This window comes from Arvicola amphibius, chromosome 5, assembly GCF_903992535.2.
Source record: "Arvicola amphibius chromosome 5, mArvAmp1.2, whole genome shotgun sequence".
NCBI lineage: Eukaryota > Metazoa > Chordata > Mammalia > Rodentia > Cricetidae > Arvicola > Arvicola amphibius.
The window spans coordinates 26,021,930-26,043,493 of NC_052051.1; the positions used below are offsets into that span (position 1 = coordinate 26,021,930).

Below are 21,564 nucleotides of genomic sequence, written 5' to 3' on the forward strand. Positions count from 1 at the left end.
AATCAATATTAGTGGACTGGAGTTGTTTACTACTGAAGCTGCTTAAGGTCCCATGAGGAGAAATACTCAGTGTACTAAAATGCTAAAATGTGGCTATCAGAAGCTTTGCAAGTGAGGATGGCTGCTGTACCCACTGCTGTCAGGCAGCCCGATGATAGCTGCACCATGCTCACTGCTTCTGTTTTTCCCCAGGACCTTAGCATCCTGAGCCGTTTGGATTCATCGTCCTCAAGGCTAAGCTGTCAGAGTTCATCATGTCCAAGTTAAAAAGCTCAGAGTCAGTCCGGGTGGTGGTTCGCTGTCGGCCCATGAATGGCAAAGAAAAGGCCGCATCCTACGACAAAGTGGTAGATGTGGATGTGAAGCTGGGGCAGGTGTCTGTGAAGAACCCCAAAGGCACATCCCATGAGATGCCCAAGACCTTCACCTTTGATGCCGTCTATGATTGGAATGCCAAGCAATTTGAACTCTATGACGAGACGTTCCGGCCACTTGTGGACTCTGTCCTACAGGGTTTCAATGGCACAATTTTTGCCTATGGACAAACGGGAACTGGGAAAACCTATACCATGGAGGGAGTCCGTGGTGACCCTGAGAAGAGAGGGGTCATCCCCAACTCATTTGATCACATCTTCACCCACATCTCTCGATCGCAGAATCAGCAGTACCTGGTCAGGGCTTCTTACTTAGAGATCTATCAGGAAGAGATCCGAGACTTGCTCTCAAAGGATCAGACCAAAAGGCTGGAGCTCAAAGAAAGACCTGATACAGGCGTGTACGTGAAGGATCTGTCTTCCTTTGTCACCAAAAGTGTGAAGGAGATAGAGCATGTGATGAATGTGGGGAACCAGAACCGATCTGTTGGTGCCACCAACATGAACGAGCACAGCTCACGGTCACATGCAATCTTTGTCATCACTATTGAATGCAGCGAGGTGGGCCTAGATGGTGAAAACCATATCCGGGTAGGAAAACTGAACCTTGTAGACCTTGCTGGCAGTGAGCGGCAAGCCAAGACTGGCGCTCAAGGGGAAAGACTGAAGGAAGCGACCAAGATCAACCTGTCCCTTTCAGCCTTGGGTAATGTTATCTCTGCCCTGGTAGATGGCAAAAGCACCCATATTCCATATAGAGACTCAAAGCTGACTAGGCTTCTCCAGGATTCCCTTGGTGGCAATGCCAAAACTGTGATGGTAGCCAATGTGGGGCCTGCCTCTTACAATGTAGAAGAGACCCTGACCACTCTGAGATATGCCAATCGTGCCAAAAACATTAAGAACAAGCCAAGGGTCAATGAGGACCCAAAGGATGCTCTGCTTCGAGAATTCCAGGAAGAAATTGCTCGGCTCAAGGCCCAGCTGGAAAAACGTTCCATTGGCAGGAGGAAGAGGCGAGAGAAGCGGAGGGAAGGTGGTGGCAGTGGTGGGGGTGGGGAAGAGGAGGAGGAGGAGGGAGAAGAGGGTGAGGAGGAAGGGGATGATAAGGATGATTACTGGCGGGAACAGCAAGAAAAACTGGAGATTGAGAAGCGGGCCATTGTAGAGGATCACAGCTTGGTTGCAGAGGAGAAGATGAGGCTGCTGAAGGAGAAAGAAAAAAAGATGGAGGACCTGCGACGGGAGAAGGATGCTGCTGAGATGCTGGGGGCCAAAATCAAGGTACTGTGCCCTTCCTTAGGCCCCTTTCCCTTTCAGTGCCATTTCTTTGATCAGAAGAATTATACAGTGGGGGCTTGGCATGGTGACAAACACCTCTAATCCCAGCATCCAGGAGGCAGAGGCAGGTGGATCGCTTGTGAGGTCTATTATAGTAAGTTCTAGGACAGCCAGAGCTACAGAGTGAGACCTTGTTTTTCCATCCCCCCAAAATAAAGGTTAAAACCAAACTGCATTCATGATAGTTGTCATGTATGTGCACTGTATGAAGAACCGCGATAAAACTAATACCCAGACATCCAGCGAGGAATAGGACAGCCCTCTTTTCTTCTCTTTTTTCTTTGAGAAAGTAGGTATCATTTTGATTATTTGATGTTTCTCTTTGTAGTTTTGCTAGATAGATAGATAGATAGATAGATAGATAGATAGATGGATGGATGGATGGATGGATGGATGGATGGATGGATGGATGGATGGACGGACAGACAGACCCGACCGACCAGTTTGGCCCTGACTTACAGCAATCCTCCTGCCTCAGTCTAGTATTAGGATTACAGGTGTATACCACTTTGTGCAGCATTTCTTTTTTAAAGGCAGGGTCTCACATAGTCCAGGCTGGCCTTGAACTTGATAGTAGCCGAGAATGAGCACAGGCATGTGCCATCATGCCCATGATGGGGTACTGGAGATGAAAGCCCTGGATTGGGGCTTGTGGGACAAACATGCTACCAGTTGAACCACAGCCTCAGTGTCCATTTCCTTAGATGCTCCTGTGTTCGCCCCTCCAAAGGTAGTCTTCTTGAACCCAGTGATGGATGCTGTTGCCTTGCTTTTGTTTCCTCTAGCATCTGTCTACTTTTGCATGGGCATTTACTTAAGGTGTTATCACGTTTGCTTTTATTTACCAGCAATCATCCGTAAGAACCTGGACTGATGCCTCTAGTCATGTCCATTACTGTTACCGTTCTGAATATTCTGTGACATTCCATTCTCCTCTAATGGGCCGTTCCCGTGTTCTGCTGTGACCATTCTTGTGCCTGACCCCAGGAGACTTGCTGGCACCCTTAGATTCTAGAGTGAATCTTTTTTGTTTTGTTTGTTTGTTTGTTTGTTTTTGTTTTTGTTTTCTGAGTCAGGGTGTCTCTGTGGAGCCCTGGCTGTCCTGGAACTCACTCTATAGACCAGGCTGGTGGAGAACTCAGAGTTCCCCCTCTCTCTGCCTCCTAGTGCTGGGATTAAAGACGTGTGCCACCATGGCCAGGGTCTAGAGGGACGCTTTTGAAGCACCCACTTTACTCCTCATCCTGTCCATAGTGGTGATTATCTGACTAACTTTTGTGTAGTAGTGAGAGTAGAACAGTGTCTTTGTGGGATGTTAGCCCGGTACCCTGTTGTTTACTGCTGCTTAGTTCTGCCCCACCCCCGCAGCCCTCTCTAGTTTCCCTGTGTTGTTCTCTTAATTGGTGTGGGGGGGTCTGAACCCTATTGCTGATGTGCTTCCTCACATTTGCTCTGCGTTTCCTCAGATGCTGGAAAGTATTCTAGAGTATGGAGAGTCCTCATCTCTGTCTTTAATCTAGTGCAATGCACTGTTTCCTTTGGTGCCCAGACTAGGGCTGCCCATGGGTTCTTTCTTACTGAACTTACACAAATTTTAATTTCTTCTCTAAAATATATCCATGTTCTCTCCCTCTGCTCCCCTCTAGCCTTTCTGCAATGTGGTCTCACTGTGTAGCTCTGGCTATGAAGTTCACTATGTAGAACAAGCTGGCCTTGAACTCCCAGAAATCTATCTCTGCCTCATGAATGCTGAGATTGAAGGTGTCTCATCACCATGCACCTTGCCCCAGCTAAAGTTTCATTTCTTTCTTTTCCTTTTTTTTTTTTTTTTTTTTTTGATTTTTCAGACTGGTTTCAAATTCAGAGATCCACCTACCTCTGCCTCCTGAGTACTGGGATTAAAGACATGTGCCACCACTGACCAACTAACTAAAGTTTCTTAAGAGCAAGTTAGAGTAGGTTTTGGTTTCTGGGCTTTCATTCCCCTGGCCTTAGCTTCATCTACATGTATGCTGAAGGCTCTCAGTCTGTACAGCCTGCCCTTAGCTGCCTTCTAGCACCCAGGCTCCACAGCCTTCTGTTGACCGATGCCATCAGAACAGCCTTCTACCTTCCTTACCTCAGTGAAGCTAGACTTCTAGGAGTTGTTCTCGCTTGCTCTTCCTCCCTCTCTTTTTTTTTTTTTTTTTTTTTTTTTTTTTTTGGTTTTTCGAGACAGGGTTTCTCTGCAGCTTTTTTAGAGCCTGTCCTGGAACTAGCTCTTGTAGACCAGGCTGGCCTCGAACTCACAGAGATCCGCCTGCCTCTGCCTCCCGAGTGCTGGGATTAAAGGCGTGCGCCACCACCGCCCGGCCCTCCCTCTCTTTTTGTGATCTCCTCAGTCCCAAGGCTTCTTGCTTTTACCTCATCAGGGCCTTTGCAACCTAGCTACTACCATACACACACATAAACACACCACATCATACCACACCACACCACACCACACCACATCATTATTAGGGCCTTTGCAACCAAGCTACTGCTACACACACACACACACACACACACACACACACACACACACTCACACAGTGTATAGTAGCCTCTTGCCTGCACTCCATCAGCATGTTCTCTTCCAGGAATTTCTCCTGCTGTGGGGTGCAATCTTAAAACCCAGTTTGCCTGTGCGCTTGTGCTCCTTGAAGCTCTCAGGATCAAACAGGGTTTTTTAACAGGGTTCTGAGGCTTTTGCTTTAACCTCTACTGGTTTTGTCAACTTCCTTATTCTACCCTTGCTAACAGAAGCCTTTTTTATTCTTAGGAAATTCTTATTCTTTACTTCCGCTTTTTGTGTAGCTGTCGCTTCAGAGAGGAAGCTGTCTCCAAGTTCCCCCAAAGCCTGACTCTTCTCCCGTTCGCTCTCCCACTAGCTTCTCAGAGTTTCCTCACAGTAACATCCCATGCCATCTGCTTAAAGCCTGCTTATTTGTCTGTGTCCCTCGGCGAGCTCTGGGCAGGCTCTGGGTCTTATGGTCCTCACTGACAGAAACATCTCTTGTCTGTAGCACACCAGATAGATTTAGTATGTCTAGAGTGGGATTAGTGTTCTGGATAAACAACCGATAAAGGACTTGTTTAAAAAACAAAGAAACAAACTAACAAACTCTGAAAGCCATAATATCTTAAACAGCCAGACCTTCAGTGTCATCAGAATGAAGTCCCATCCTGTTCTGGACCGGGTGCATGTTTTTTTCCCCAGAGTAGTTTTTGTTTGTTTTGGGAGAGTGGTTTTTTTTTGTTTTGTTTTTTGTTTTTTGTTTTTGGACAGTATCTCAATATGTAGCCCAGATTGGCCTGTAATTTGTAATCCTCCAGCCTTAGCCTCCTGAATGTTGGGACCATTGGCATGCACCGTCATGCTTAGTCATGGAGTATCCTTCCAGTCTTCCTGTGAGGGGTCTGTTGTTCCGGGGGAGACCACAGGATGGATTTTACTTTGTTTCTCACTCAGGCCATGGAGAGTAAGCTGCTTGTTGGAGGAAAAAATATAGTAGATCATACAAATGAACAGCAGAAGATCTTGGAGCAGAAGCGCCAGGAGATCGCAGAGCAGGTAACTTTGCGTTCTTGAGTGGGGAGGAAGGCGTGGACTGACGTGATTGAAGCCACAGAGCTGACACCTGTGGTATGAGAACAGCTTCAGAGGGAGCGGAGAGGAGCTGGCAGCCCCGTGCTAGCCGGAGGCCGACTGGGAGCATCCAGACCCATACTGTGTAGCCATGGTCGCTAGGGCAAGCTGATGAATTTTGTGGTATCGCTCAGAAACGTCGAGAAAGAGAAATCCAGCAGCAAATGGAAAGTCGAGACGAGGAGACATTGGAACTAAAAGAGACTTACACCTCGTTGCAGCAGGAGGTAGACATCAAGACAAAAAAGCTCAAAAAGGTAGGAGGCGGAGGTGCCAGGGGCCCTGGGGGAGGGTGCGCCTTCTTCGCACAGCCTTTCCTCATCCGTGTCCCCCTGGCTCCAGCTCTTTTCCAAGCTCCAGGCTGTGAAGGCTGAGATCCACGACCTGCAAGAAGAACACATCAAGGAACGCCAGGAGCTGGAACAGACGCAGAATGAGCTCACCAGGGAGCTTAAGCTCAAGTGAGTACCTGTCGGCAGGGTCCTGCCATCCCCTGGGTCCAGGAAGACCCGTCCCAAGACAGCCCATTGCTTCTTGCCAGCTTAGCCTCTGCCACCCACTGCCTGCTGATGCTCCTGACAAAGTCACTTTTCATTTCAGTCCGTGTCTGTGAGGTCAGCACGCGACCTTCCCGTCTCTTCACCCTTATCTTTGGCTTCTTTCAGATTCTCTGATCTCACCTGTCACTCAAGAGAGAATCTTTAATTACCTTTTTTCTGATTGGTCAAATGAACACATTCATACTCGTCAACCAGAGCACTATAAGAACTATTGTTCTCTTGAAGTCTGTGCATCTTTTTTTGAGACGGAGTCTCATGTAGCTCAGTCTGGTCTCAAATTTGCTGTGTAGCTAAGGATGGCCTTGAACTCCTGGTGGTATGTGCTATCATGCCTACTTTATGTGGTGTTGGAGATCAAACCTAAGGCATCATACAAGCATTCTGCCAACTGCACTGCTTCCCCAGGCCCCTGAGCAATGTATTTTTTAATGCTTTGTAGGTGATAAAGTATAGCAGCATGTCCGTCATCTGAGCACTTGGAAGGTTGAGGCATGAGGATCACAAACCCAACCCAGACTACAGTGAGAGCTTGTCTTAAAAACAAACAACAGCCAGGCAGTGGTGGCATATGCCTTTATCCCAGCACTTGGGAGGCAGAGGCAAGCAGATCTATGAGTTCAAGGCCAGCCTGGTCTACAGAGCTAGTTCCAGGACAGGCTCCAAAACTACACAGAGAAACCCTGCCTCGAAAAACCAAAACACAAGAACAACCAAACAACAATGAAAAATCAGTGCTGAGATGATTTTAGTATTTCAACCAATCAGTAAGCCATCTTTGATTTTTTTTTTTTTTTTTCTGAGACAGGGTCTCATGGTGTAGTGGTATAGTCCTGGCTGACCTGGAACTCACTAGGCAACCAAGCTGGTACTGAACTCACAGAGCTCTGCCTACTTCTTCCTCTGCATCCTGAGTACTGAGATTAAAGGAATGTTCTTTTTTCTTTTTTTGGTTTGGTAGTTATTTATTTTTTGGTTTTATGTCTCTACCACAGTTTCCCCTACCTCCTTTCCTCCTCATCTCTTCAGAAAAGGCCAGCCCTCCCATGGATATCAGGCAACCAAGGTATATCAAGTTGCACTGAGCCTAGGCACCTCCTCTCCTATTAAGGCTGGATGAGGCACCCAGTAGGAGAAAAGGGTCCCAAAAGCAAGCAGAAGAATCAGAGACAGCCCCTGCCCCTACTGTCAGGAGTCCCACAAGAAGGCTAAGCTACACAACTGTAACATATATGCAGGTCCCCTGGTTGTTTGTTCAGTCTCTGTGAGCCCCTGTGAGCCCAGGTTTACTTGTGGTGTCCTTGACTCCTCTGCCTCCTACAACCCGTCTTCCCCTCTTCCTCGGGATTGTCTGAATTCCGTCTGAGTTTGGCTATGGGTCTCTGAAGCCGTGTCCGTCAGTTGCTGGGTACAGCCTCTCTGCTGACCACTGGGCTGGGCACCAGTCTGTGAGTACAACAGAATATTGTTAGGAATCATTTCATTGGCTGGGTTTTTTTTGTTTTTTGTTTTTGCTAGTTGTGTTTGGTTCTATCCTAGGTCTCTGGCTATCCTGCCTTTAGGTCCTGGCCCTATAGCAAGGGTCAGGGGTGAGCTCCCTCCCGTGGTATGGTTCTTAAGCTGGACCAGCCATTGGTTGGCTACTCCCACAGTTTCTGTGCTGCCTTTACTGAAGCACATATTGTAGGCAGGACAAATTGTAGGTTAAGGGGTTTGTGGCTGGTTGATGTCTCATCCCCTCCACTGGAAGTCTTTTCTGGTTACAGGAGATGGCTGGTTCAGGCTCCATAACCCCCATTGCTAGAAGTCTTAGTGAGGGTCACCCTTATGGATGCACTGTGTTTCCATTGCACTGTTTCTAGATCTTCCCAGAAATGCCCCCATTCCAGTTGTGTGTCTCAGTACTCTCTCTCTCCATCCTCCCGCCACTGATCCCTCCTGTTTCCATCCCCACCCCCACCCAGAACCCTCCCCTAAAGGGATTTTCAAACAGGTTCTTTTACCGATCAAGTTTTAAATTTGGAAAAGGGTCCTTAAAATCTAATGTGTATAAGGGGACTGGAGAGACTGCTCAGTGGTTAAGAGCACTTGCCGCTCCTACAGAAGACCTGGGTTCATTTCCCAATACCTACATAGTGGTTTACAACCATCTATAACTCCAGTTCCAGGATATCTGACACCCTTCTGTCTTCTGTGGGCACTACAGTGGTACCCAGACATATAATTCAGGCAAAACATTCTATACATATAAAATAACCTAAAAAATTCAGTGTGTGGGGGGCTGCTAAGATGAACACAGGTAAAGGTGCCTGCTGTGTAACCCTGGTGACTGAGTTTGATCCTTAGGAAGCACATAAAGGTAGGAGAGAATGTTTTCCATGAAGTTGTTCTCTGACCTCCACACATGCACTGCAGCATTAGCACATACACATGTACATGCACACGCACCCACATGAGCACCCACACACGCATGCACACGTACACACACACATGTACACACACACACACACACACTGTTTGTAGCAGTCCTCTTTGTAGTCAGGTAGAGAAAAGATCAGAACAAGAACTATATTAATAATAGTCACCCCCTGGATACTGGAAATATGAATAATTATATTTTCTAATATATAAATAGAACCTTTGCAATCAGAAAAAAACATAATAATAATGAAAAATAATTCTTGAAATATCAAACAAAATAAAGAGAAAATGTCACATTCTCAAAAACTGTTGGAGGAAGCCATTTTTTTCTTAGTGCCCTGCCCTTCTGAGGGCTTTGTCCCATGTCCATCCCATAGTAACATCCTTTTGGCATTGTTTGTTCTGAGGTTTTGGAATAACAGGCAAATATGGGCCAATCACAATCCTAGAGATAACCTAGTGAGGTCTCACTTCCTGTTCAGTGTTTTCCTTTTATTCCTCTTGCTTGGTAGCCCCGGCCTGCCTGTAACTAACTCACTGTGTAGCCTAGGCTGATCTTGAATTCCTGGTCCTCCTGGTTCAGCCTCGAGTAGTGGAGTGCAGTGTATGTCACCTGCCGGCGTGTTTGATGCTCTTTTCAGTCCCTGGTCAGGCAGAAGCTCAGGAATCATCTTTATTTTGGTGTTGGTAGGAACTTCCATTCCGCCCATCTTACTAACCTGGATGATTAGAATGGATGGTGTGCCAGCTTAGGCAGCAAGTCACAGGACTGGGTGGAGCCATTTCCTTCTGTCCTGCATTCAGCACTGCAGAAGGCCCACTTACCGATACTTTGGGAAACAAATGTTTGCCCTAGAATGGCTTCTGTGTCGCCTCCCCCCGCCACACACACACACACACACACACACACACACACTGTCCACTCACATCCTTACCCTGCCTGGGTAGGAGAGTCCTTTCCATATTCCTGACACAGATCACAATTACAATTAGCACCTGCTGATGCTGTACTGTTACCTCTTTTATCAGGTAAGGACCAGGTGTCTGTCTTAACTGTGTAGGGTTTAATGTTTGCTGAGTGACTTGACTCTTACTCTTATTTTGTTGTTGTTTTTGGAGAAAGGATCTCACTCTAGCCCAGGATGACATCATATACTCAAGGAACCCTCCTGCCTCAGCTTCCCAGGTAGCTGATATAGGTCTGTGCCTCTGCTTAGTTCTGTGTGCATTCTTTATGTGTATTTATCTACATGTATTCTTACAGGCATCTTATTATAGAAAACTTTATCCCCTTGGAAGAGAAGAATAAAATTATGAATAGGTCCTTCTTTGATGACGAAGAAGACCACTGGAAATTACACCCTCTCACCAGACTGGGGTGAGTCACTGCTGACCTGAAGCAGACTTGCTGGTGGAAAAACAAAAGAATGTTGTATGATGGGACCAGGCTACTGGGATGTGGGGAGAATGCATTGAAACTTGGAACCTGCCTGCCTAATTCTGTGGGAGCTACAGGCCCAGGAGGCTCAAGCTGGGTCGAATCATGATATTAGAAACTGGGAGGCTTTGTCACCCATGCACCAGTTAGTTACGGTTCCCCATGACCTCCAGTCTTCCTTTTCCCTCTCGGCTGCGGTGTGCGAGGACAGAGGGGTTATTTTGTATGTCAGTCTACACCTGGACCATGCTGGAAATGTGGAGCTGTCTGTCAAGGAAGCAGGGATAGTAGTGCTGGTAGCTATGCTTGTCTGCTGTCTGAGAACAAGACAGTTACTGGGTCCCTTTCAGGTTAAAGGAGGCATGATGCCCACATATGGATCAGCTGGCACCTCAAGCAAAAAAGCAAAGAAGTTAGCACATGGCTTCTGTCAGCCTTAGTCCCAGAAATTACTGCTTTCAGTTCTCTCTGGCTTGGAGTACTTCTTAGAGTACTCTCTGAGAGCTTATCCCATTGGCCTGGTCCTGGCCTGTGGGGCATATTCCAGCAGGGCCTTAACCACTGTCATCTCCTTTCAGGAGCCAGCAGATGATGAAGCGGCCAGTCTCTGCTGTGGGATACAAGAGACCCCTGAGCCAGCACGCACGGATGTCCATGATGATTCGGCCAGAGCCCCGATACAGGGTGAGAAGACTGTGGTTGGTTTTTTTACTCTTCGCTCTTTGGCTCTTTTCTTTGCTCTTTTCTTTTTCTCTTTCTTTTTTTGGTTTTCGAGATGGGGTTTCTCTGTGTAACAGTCCTAGATGTCCTGGAAGTAGCTTGTAGACCAGGCAGGCCTCGAACTCACAAGATCTGCCTGCCTCTGCCTCCCAAGTGCTGGGACTAAATGCATGTGCCACCACTTGTTGGCTGAGGTTTCTGTCCTGCCCAATTGCTACAGCTGTTTAGTCCCAAGTAAACACACAGAGGCCTACATTAATTATAAACTGATCAGCCTATTAGCTCAGGCTTCTTAACTGTTATAAGTTATATTAGCCCACAATACTTGTCTGTGTTAACCATGTGGCTTGGTACCTTTTTTGGTGAGGCAGTCACATCTTGCTTGCTCTGTGTCTGGCTTCCTCTGTGTCTGGGTGATGACTGCAGACTGAAATTTTCCTCTTCCCAGAATTCTCATTACACTGCCTCTACTTCCTGCCTGGTCACCCTGCCTATACTTCTTGCCTGGCTACTGGCCAATCAGTGTTTATTTAAAATACAAGTGACAGGGTACAGACCATTGTCCCACAGCACCCCCCTTTTTTAAACAACAACTCTGAATTGAATCTCCTTTGTTTAGCTTTCTACTGACCATTATTCATAATAACTTGTAAACAACATTCTAAACAAAAGCAAACATCCATAATCCATTTTTTTGAGAATGTGGGCGCAGTTTTCTAGACTACTTCCTGCTGACTGGGGGCACTGATCATCTTATGGGGACCTAAAGAAAATTTAGAGGGGGCTGGAGAGATGGCTCAGAGGTTAAGAGCATTGCCTGCTCTTCCAAAGGACCTGAGTTCAATTCCCAGCAACCACATGGTAGCTCACAACCATCTGTAATGGGGTCTGGTACCCTCTTCTGGCCTGCAAGCATACACACAGACAGAATATTGTATACATAATAAATAAATATTTTTTAAAAAAAGAAAATTTAGAATTATGATCAAGTCCTGACTGGAATTTCCTGTGAGGCTTGATCATCTCAGGCAGCAGTCTATGAACTGTTATGAATGTAGAACTCAAACATCTGAGTCATTCCTCCTATTGGAGATTTCTCAGGCGCTCTTCCTTGGTCAAACCTGATTTTTCTTAATGCAGAATGAATCCACAGTTCCTTATTTCCTGTGGAAACAAAAGCAAAACCTCTTCTCCAATGTAACATATCTTTTGAGTTAAATTTTAAAGTCAAAGCATTATATATATATATATATATATATATATGATTAATCCAGCAGCATTTATAATCAAATGTCTTTTAGCTGCTTTTGCTCCTTCCTCAGTCATCAATTTAACGACAACACAATAACATACAGCATCTAGACTCTGTGCATTTTTCATCTTTATGTAGCTTTATTTTAACCTCTTTTTTATTTTTATTTTTAATTTTTGGCTTTTTGAAACAGGGTTTCTCTGTGTATCTTTGGCTATCCTGGAATTCATTCTGTAGAACAGGTTGAATTTAAAGAGATCCACCTGCCTCTGCCTCCCAGGTGTTGGGATTAAAGATGTGTACCACCACACCCAACTACTCTTTTTTTTCTTTAAAGGACTTTATCTTTTTTTTCCCTCCCAAGCCTACATATATTTTTAGACACACATTTAGAGGTTTTCTTCATCTTTGAATCTGTTTTTACTGTATATCTTTCTTTTTCTGACCACATTAACCTTTAATTTGCTAAGCAGTATGTCTAGGATTAAAGCCGTGGCTTTGATGGCTGTTTCCAGCCCATTCCTTAGCTCTTTCCTGAGAGTCTAGCCTCATGGCAGAGATACTGGCCAGAGCCATGTTTATTTGCCACAACTCTATGGTTTTCCAGGGTCCCTGCCACCACCAAAATGTATGTAGTCAGCTTTTCATTAACACCATTTAAGTGTTTCGTGGCAAGACCTCTTAAAAGAGCTGCAAGGTTTTGCCACTAAAGCTGAGTCAGGAAGCCTCTCTTAAATGAGAGCACTTGCCTCTAACAAGCAGAGCCCACCTGAGAAATTGCTGTTATAATAAGACATGCTTAACTCTATTGTTTTTTATCTAGAATAACTTCCCAAGCTCTCTCAGGCTTTTAAGTGGATTTGGTCAGCCCCACATTGGTACACCTTTCTGTTGGCTAAGGTTTCTGTCCTGCCTGATTGCTACAGCTGTTTCGTCCCAAATAAACACATAGAGGCCTACATTAATTATAAACTGATCAGCCTATTAGCTCAGGCTTCTTATTAACTCTTATAACTATATTAGCCCATAATTCTTGTCTGTGTTAGCCACGTAGCTTGGTACCTTTATCGGCTAGGCAGTCACGTCTTGCTTGCTCTCTGTCTGGCTTCTTCTGTGTCTGAGTGATGACTGCAGACTGAAACTTCCCTCTTCCCAGAATTCTCGTTGCCCTGCCTCTACTTCCTGCCTGGTCGCCCCATTTATACTTCTTGCCAGGCTACTGGTCAATCAGTGTTTATTTAAAATACAAGTGACAGGGTACAGACCATTGTCCCACAGCAACCACTGCCTAACTTGTTCTTTGCTTTTTGGGGGGCCTTCCTCTCAGTTTCAAAATAAATCACACGGAATCTTATTCTTTCTTATGAATGCCCAGCCTTATTAATAATAATAAGCTTGACTTATTTCTAGCCAGCTTTCTTAAATTATCCCATCTACCTTTTGCCTCTGGGCTTTTATCTTTATCCTTTCTTTACTTCTTACTCTGTGGCTTGCTATGTAGCTAGGTGGCTGGCCCCTCAAGTCCTCCTCCTTCTCTTGATCCTTGATCTTTTCTTCCCAGATTTCTTCTATTTATTCTCTCTGTCTGCCAGAGAGAATAACCTTTTTTCTGCCTTGCTATTGGCTGTTTAGTACTTTATTAGACCAATCAGTGTTTTAGACTTGCAAAGTAACACAGCTTCACAGAGTTGAACAAATGCAACACATCTTTGCATCATTAAATAAATGTTCCACAGCATAAATTAATGTAACCCATCTAAGTTATATTCTACAACAGAAGACTGTTCGTGGATTTTAAAAATTGTTTAAATAACATTGATTTTTTAAAATATGTGTATGTATGTTTGTGGGGATGGGGAGGCATGCACACGCATGCTACAGCAAGTGTCAGATGACAGCTTGTGGAAGCTGGTTCTCTTCTTCCACCATGTGAGTTCCAGGGATCAAACTCAGGTTGTTAGGCTTCGCAGAAAACATTTTAACCCACCTAGTCATTTCACTAACCCCAGTGTGTATGTGTGTGTGTTTGTGTGTGTGTTTGTGTGTGTGTGTGTCTGTGTGTTTCTTTCAGGGAGTTTAGGTTTGAGAAGTCGTTAGACACCATTATGCCAAGTCACAGTGTGTGTACCTGACTTTCCTGGAGATCTGAGAACATGTACAATAATTTTAACAAATAATATATGAAATAGCATGCGGGTGATGACTACTAAATGGAAAGGCAGGGGTTGGGGATGACTTGTTTAGTAAAGTGCTTGTCTTTTGAGCAGGAGGACCTGAGTTCAAGCCCCAGAAACCACACTCAGGCACACCATCATCAGCATGTGGAGGTCAGAGGACATGAGTCATTTCTTCCCCTCCACTGTGTGAATCCTGGGTATTAAACTTAGGTTAACTGTGGCTGGAGGGATGGCTCAGAGGTTAAAAGCATTGTCTGCTCTTCCAGAGGTCCTGAGTTCAATTCCCAGCAACCACATGGTGGCTCACAACCATCTGTAATGAGATCTGGTGTCCTCTTCTGGCCTGCAGACATACATGTGGACAGAACACTGTGTACATAATAAATAAATAAACTTTAAAAAACAAAAAACCACCTTTAATCCCAGCACTCGGGAGGCAGAGGCAGGCGGATCTCTGTGAGTTCGAGGCCAGCCTGGTCTACAAGAGCTAGTTCCAGGACAGGCTCTAAAAAAGCTGCAGAGAAACCCTGTCTCGAAAAACCAAAAAAAAAAAAGAAAAAAAAAAAAAAAAAAAACCAGTAGGGTTGATGACATGCACCTTTACCCACAAACCACCTTGCCGGCTCTGGGGTTGTGCCTCGCAATCACAGAACTGTCTCAAATAGGAAGATTTCTGGGTCTTGCTGGCCTGCCAGTTTAGCTTGCTTGGTGAGTTCCAGGCCCATGAGAGACACTGTCTTAAGGGAGGTGGACAGCATTCCTGAGAATGACACCTGAGGGCATTCTCTGGCCTCCAGAGGCATGCACATACAACTGCACCTGCAGCCACCCACACAGAGATTAGAAACAAGAAAGGCAGAGTGAGATTTAGGAAAAAGGGGGGTGGGGAGCAAGCACCCTGTCCACAGAGGCCAGAAGACATTCATAGTTAAGGAAGTGCTGACAGTTCTGTGAGACCTTTAGGAAGATACAGGTGCTCAGTGGTGGGCAATAGACCTGTCCTAGGGAACTGCGACTTCCATTTAACATGTGTGTCAGTTGCACAGTCATGTAAAATGACATAGTCAAGCACTGTTTAGTGACCCCCAAATACCGTGCAATAAAATACTTCCTGTCTGCTGGGCCCATAACTGATGTCTGACTGTCCTCTCTAATTGACCTGCTGGGCCCATAACTGATGTCTGACTGTCCTCTCTAATTGACCTGCTGGGCCCATACCTGATGTCTGATTGTCCTCTCTAATTGAACTCCCCTATCTTCCCTGTGCACTTGGTCCTGTTGTTTAGAGCACAGGCAGCTGGTAAGTGATGGACTGGGAGACATGATGTATTACTAAGTTGAAAAGCAGTTTGTACTGTTCATGATGGCACACATCTGCAATCCAGCATGCAGGAAGTAACTAATGGCCAGCCTTATCTATATAACATCTTCCAGGTCAGCCAGGGTTACATGTAAAGACCTTATCTCAACAAAGAAACAAACAAAACAAACAGAATTATAAAAAGTTGGTGCTAGCCGGGCAGTGGTGGCGCACGCCTTTAATCCCAGCACTCGGGAGGTAGAGGCAGGCAGATCTCTGTGAGTTCAAGGCCAGCCTGGGCTACAAGAGCTAGTTCTGGGACAGTCTCCAAAAGCTACAGAAGAAACCCTGTCTCGAAAAACAGAACAAAACAAAAACAAAAAAGAACAAAAACAAAAACAACAAACAAAAAAAGTTGGTGCTAGAAGTGTATACATGAATTAAAAATCTGGTGTATGAAATCCATGAAAATGTAAACTGCTTGACCCTGACTGGTAAAGTGTGCTCAATTTAAAATTCCTTCATTTTACTTAATTGTATTTTTGCAACTATCCACGGGCAACCTGTATTTTTGAAATCAAATATTTTTACAGGATTACATTCTGTAGCTCAACCTGTCTGTATCCCACAATAACTTCAAACTCATAGCAATCCTCCTGCTTCAGTCTCCCAAGCACTGAGATTACAGGTGTGAGTCATCATAACTCATTTCATTTAAAAAAGTTTTTATCTCCTTTCAAGCCAGAGTTAGATGAACTGAGTGCTCTTAGTCCTGGTGCTTAGTCATTTAAAATTGAGAAAGGAAAGCAAAAACTGCCTATTATGTGGGTTTTTACATGGAGGAAGAAGGGCGGTATCAGGCAGAAGCCTTAGAAGCATTTTTTTCTAGTAGTTTCAGATAGTGCATAACTTGCCAGGCTTTTGTAATTGAGAAAAAAAAAAAGTCTTTAAAGTGCACAAATCTAGCCGGGCAGTGGTGGCGCACGCCTTTAATCCCAGCACTCGGGAGGCAGAGGCAGGCGGATCTCTGTGAGTTCGAGGCCAGCCTGGTCTACAAGAGCTAGTTCCAGGACAGGCTCTAAAAAAAAAAAAGCTGCAGAGAAACCCTGTCTCGAAAAACCAAAAAAAGAAAAAAAAAAAAAATAAAGTGCACAAATCTAATCTGTGACTTTCCAGAGGACAGACTCGACCAGAAGTGGAACTGAAAGCAGGAACTCTCGAGGTTTGGTATCAGTCTGCTCCACTGGAGAAATTCTGTGCACAGTCTGGATATTAACACTGACGAGTGGGGCTGTCTGGAGCACTAAGGCAGACTCCTGGAGGCAGTGGCCGCAGCTGCGGAGCGGTGTGCGCTGCCCTCTCTGCACTTGCCTTTGGATAGGAAGGGCTCATTCACCAAGTAGTGTTCTGTGATGGAGGCAGTTTACAAAGCAGCCATGAAGCAGGGCCAAAAAGTGGTCCTTCAAGTGGAGCTCAAAGTACATACCTGCCCTGTACCTGCTCCCCAGGAGCACACAGATGCTGACGCCTCCAAGCTGCTGGAACATCTGTGTCAACTATTAATGATAACTATTTTTGTCTTTGTACCTCTTCATATCTTATATGAGATATTTTTATACAAAATATGTTTATTACAAAAAAATAAAAACAGAAAATTTCAGAAAAGCAAGGTAGAAAATTAAAATCACCAGTCTTGAGTATAATGGCTCACACCTGGGAGGATGAGGCAGGAGGACTGCCATGAGTTTCAGGCCACTTTGTGTACATAGGATAGATAGGATAGAAGGAGATTACACACACACACACACACACACACACACACACACACACAGAGAGAGAGAGAGAGAGAGAGGAGAGAGACAGAGAGACAGAGAGAGAGAGGAGAGAGGAGAGTTAGTTCAGAAGATAGCTAGAATAATCCATAAATAGCATAGAAAATAAGGCAAAATTTTTATATAACCAAAAGCGTTCCCAGAAGATGCTAACACTTACTTACAATCATGTATCCTGCAAAGCCCAGGTACGTGAAGCCAGACTGAGCGAAGAGAAGGGGGAAACAGAAAGTCAAATGTAATAGTTGGCAGCTTCACTAGTATATCTGAACTGATGGATAGAATAACTCAACAAGTAATTAACAAGGGAACTAGATCTGAACAATGTTATAGACAGATTAAGTCTAATACACATCTGTAAAACACTTATGACTCTCCATACCCCCTTATATAATTCAAAACATGCATTATTTTAAGTACACATCAGATGTTGTGTTTATACCGAAGCATTGAAAATACATGTCCTAGTTAGCTTTGTCAGTTTGACACAGTTAGAGTCGTCTGAGAGGGAAGCTTTGATTGAAGAATTGTGTAGATCAGATTGGCCTGTGGGCATGTCTGTGGGCGTTATCCTGATTATTAACTGATGCAGGAGACTCAGCCCACTGTAGTTGGCATTATCCCTAGGTAGGTGTCCCTGGGCTATGTGAAAAAGCTAGCCAGCTATGAGGCAGCGAGTGAGCTGGCCAGCCAGCAACATCTCTCCGTTCCCACTGTACTCCCTCACTGTTAATGTTAACTGGTCAGTTAATGCTGTATGAAACAGCTAGCAGGCCTGCTTTGCCTCAGTGGTGGACTAGAATCGTGAAGGATAATATCAAATTCTTTCCTCTCCAGGTTTTTTTCGGTCATTGCGTTGGTCACACAATAGAAATGAAATTAGGACACATGTTCACATGAGGACTTGCATATGATGAATCATCATTGCAGCTTTGTTCAATATTCAAAAGCCAGAGCCAATCAAATGTTCATCACGTGATGAATATACATGAGTTGTGGTATTTATGCAGTACTTTCATTGGCCATAAAAAGGGGAATGAAGCATTGGTCTGGATTGCAATATGGATGACTCATAAACATAATATTAAGTGAGATCTCTGAGTCTGAGGCTAGCCTGATCTACAGAGCAAGTTCCAGGACAGCCAGGGCTACACAGAGAAACCCTGTCTTGAAAAAACAAAGTAACAAAAAGTTTAAAAACATAAGCAAAACAAAAGCAAAAAAAAAAAAAACCCCAAAAACCTGAAAACAGCAGCCATCAAAGGCCACGTGTGAAGATCTTGACTGGAACATCCATAGACATGGAGAGCATGCCGGTGCTTGCCATACACCAGGGAGGAGGAAGGCGGATAAACATGTCAGAGATAAAGGATTTCTGTTTGGAATGAGAAAAATAGTCTGGGAAACCTGTGATGATTGTATGGAATTTTTAACATATGAAATACTACCAAATCTGACTTTGTGAGATGGTTAATAGTGAGTAGTATGTTTTGTAGATCCTATTTTAATAAAAATTAAAAGTAAAGCCTGGTAATAGTTGCTTATGCTTTTAATCCCAGCACTTGGGAAGCAGAGGCAGGTGGATCTCTGTGAGTTTGAGGCCAGCCTGGTCTACAAGAGCTAGTTTCAGGACAACCAGGGCTATACAGAGAAACTCTGAAAAAAAAAAAAGTAAAACAAAGTAAAAAAAAAAAAAAACAAAAAAAAAAAAAAAACTTTCAGTCCTACCAGGAAAAAAATTTATGAAACATAATTTCTGGGACTGTGACAGGGCCCAGTTGGTAAAGTGCTGTGAATATAACCTTGCAGACTTGAGTTCAAATCCCAGACACCCATATAAAAAGCTGGACGCTAAGTGTTCTACAGAGTAAGTTCCAGGAGAGAAACTCTGGCTCACCTCTGCCCCCCCCCCCCCAAATTAGATAAATAAAAATACGATATGCTGCCGGGCGGTGGTGGCGCACGCCTTTAATCCCAGCACTTGGGAGGCAGAGGCAGGCGGATCTCTGAGTTCGAGGCCAGCCTGGTCTACAAGAGCTAGTTCCAGGACAGGCTCTAGAAACTACAGGGAAACCCTGTCTCGAAAAACCAAAAAAAAAAAAAAAAAAAAAAAAAAATACGATATGCTGGGAGCTGCAGCGGGCACCTGCTGCACCTGCAGGCCCAGTGCTGAGATCGGTGGGAGGTCTTCAGGGCTTGCTGGACAGCCAGTCTAGCTGCACTGACTTCAGGCTCACACAGATGCCCTGTCTCAAAAACTACGGTGAAGCACATGTGGTGGTGCATGCTTTGAATCCCGGCCCCTGCTCCACAGGAGGTTGCATCTCTGTGAGTTCCAGCCCTGCCACAGTCCACAGGGAGACCCCGTCTAAGAGATGAAATGTGAACGACACTTGCCTTCCAGACACTTGTGTACAAACACCAATGTAGACACAGGAAACGCTATCATTTTATGCAGGTTCCCTCCTCCCCGCAAGACAGGGTTTCTCTGTGTAACAGCCCTAGCTGTCCTGGAACTCCTTCTGAGACCAGGCTGGCCTTGAACTCATAGAGATCCTAGGCAGGCTCTTTTTAAACACTTTTTTCTATCACTTTTATTTGTATGTGCTTGGATGCATGTGTGTCATGGGACGTGTGTGCATATCAGAGGACAACTTGGTGGAAGTCAATTCTTTCTTTCTGCTCTGTGGGCTCCAAGGACTAAACTCAGGACATCAGGCTTGGCGGCGAGCACCTTTAGTTGCTGAGCCATCTCGCCAGCCCTCCTGGGAGGCTTTTAATGGCAAGTAGCTTGCGGTTTTGATCTCAGAGGTTGTCTGGCTTTCTTGTCCTTGCTGATGGCTGCTGTGCTTCTGCTGCAGGCAGAGAACATCATGCTCTTGGAGTTGGACATGCCCAGCCGGACGACCAGAGATTATGAGGGCCCAGCCATTTCCCCCAAGGTCCAGGCTGCCCTAGATGCAGCTCTGCAGGATGAAGATGAGATACAGGTGGATGCATCATCCTTTGAAAGCACTGCAAACAGAAAATCCAAGGCCAGGTGAGTGGCTTCTGGCGACCTGTGTCTGAAAGCATGTGTGAGCCAGGTGTGATAGTGAATACTTCAATCCCAGCCCTCTGGAAGCCCTGCTCCCAGCCCTGTTCATTTGGCCTGCGGTGCTGAGCATCCAAGCCCTCCTTTTGGGTTTTGTGCCTCTTCTGGAAGGTGGGTTGGCCAGGCCCAACGGGTCATGCTGGTCTAGTCTAGTGGGTTTATAGTTCAAAGAATCCTGGTTTTCAGGCCTTTGAGGAAAGGCCACCTTCAGATCTGCATGCTGATTAGTAATGTCCATTTTACTTTTGCAGGCCCAAAAGTGGCAGGAAGTCAGGATCCTCGTCTTCCTCCTCAGGAAACCCTGCATCTCAGTTTTACCCACAGTCTCGGGGGCTGGTTCCCAAGTAATCCAGCACCCCCTCCCAGGGTGGGAACAGCATTGTCTTCTGAGAGAAGAGCGAGCACGAAACTGCAGAGATGACTTGAGCCTAAACGCAGAGCCATTCCCCTGAGGAGAAGAGATGGCCTCTTTGCAGATTAAGCAACTCATTCTGCCTGAACATGCTGGTCCTGATTTGGCACTCAGCTCCTCTGGGACGTGTCCTTGAATTAGCATCTCAGAAATGCATGGGTAAGGTGAAGTGCAAAGTCCAAGTGGACAGCAAGAGAATGACCACAACCTTGCTTTCCTTCTTCCTCCCGTTCCCACCCTCCCTTCCTCTCCTCTCTTCTAGCCCTTCCTCACACCAGGATCCCTTCTTGTTACACAATATGGCGGCGAGGCCTCCTTAGGACCGTATGTGAGGAGCCTTGGAGTAAAATGACAGTGGAGCTGGGAAGTGAGAGCCCTAGAACTGCAGTGGGTGCCTGCTTTTGTCAGGTGAAATGAGAGAGATCCCACTTGGAACCAAGTCCCAGGATGGCACAACCAGCGAGCCAGCTGCCAGGCCCCTCAGTAGGAGTAGATCTGCCTGTGGAATCTGTTGAACGGGGCAGTGGCTTCCAGTTCCTGCTCCAGAAGGACTTGGTGTTGGAAGCAATAGAAAAGACATTCCCTTTGCCTCCTGGGAGAGTTTGGGGAAATAGCTTTTTTAAAACCTCAAAACCATGACCATCCTGTTAAAGACCTAAGTCTATAAACCAGTGCCATGTCCGTCTGCCATGCCACTTTACTCTTCCTTTGTCACCGTCTGCCTCCAAGTCCACGTGCGGAGTGGGCTCGTGTCGACCCTCAGAGTGTGCCCACAAAGTGCAAGTGCGCTAAGAGCTGGGTCTCTGTGGGAGGAGGGGCTGGCTCTGCCTTCTCTGATGGGACTGGAATTGGAGGCAGGCCTCAGGAAGGGACACTTCTGAATTGCCCAGTTGGGTCCATGCCTGTCACGGGAGCAGAATGAGTAGGCAGATGCAGAGCTGGAGGCAGGAGACTCAGAGCAGGGGAAGGGAAGACAGAG

At 45.6% G+C, this 21,564-nt stretch overlaps 1 protein-coding gene across 1 annotated transcript in view; it reads left to right on the forward strand.

Annotated features, from left to right (window-relative positions):
- Window positions 1-21,275, forward strand: part of Kif3b (kinesin family member 3B) — a 49,950-nt gene extending 28,675 nt beyond the window's left edge. Inside the window, exons 2-9 of the mRNA XM_038331737.1 lie at window positions 193-1,658; window positions 5,206-5,307; window positions 5,517-5,639; window positions 5,725-5,843; window positions 9,625-9,738; window positions 10,377-10,482; window positions 19,941-20,119; window positions 20,425-21,275. Of these exons, the coding sequence (XP_038187665.1) occupies window positions 255-1,658; window positions 5,206-5,307; window positions 5,517-5,639; window positions 5,725-5,843; window positions 9,625-9,738; window positions 10,377-10,482; window positions 19,941-20,119; window positions 20,425-20,521 (2,244 nt within the window). The 5' untranslated portion in view covers window positions 193-254 and the 3' untranslated portion in view covers window positions 20,522-21,275. The remainder of the gene's footprint in view (window positions 1-192; window positions 1,659-5,205; window positions 5,308-5,516; window positions 5,640-5,724; window positions 5,844-9,624; window positions 9,739-10,376; window positions 10,483-19,940; window positions 20,120-20,424) is intronic.
- Window positions 21,276-21,564: the final 289 nt, after the last annotated feature.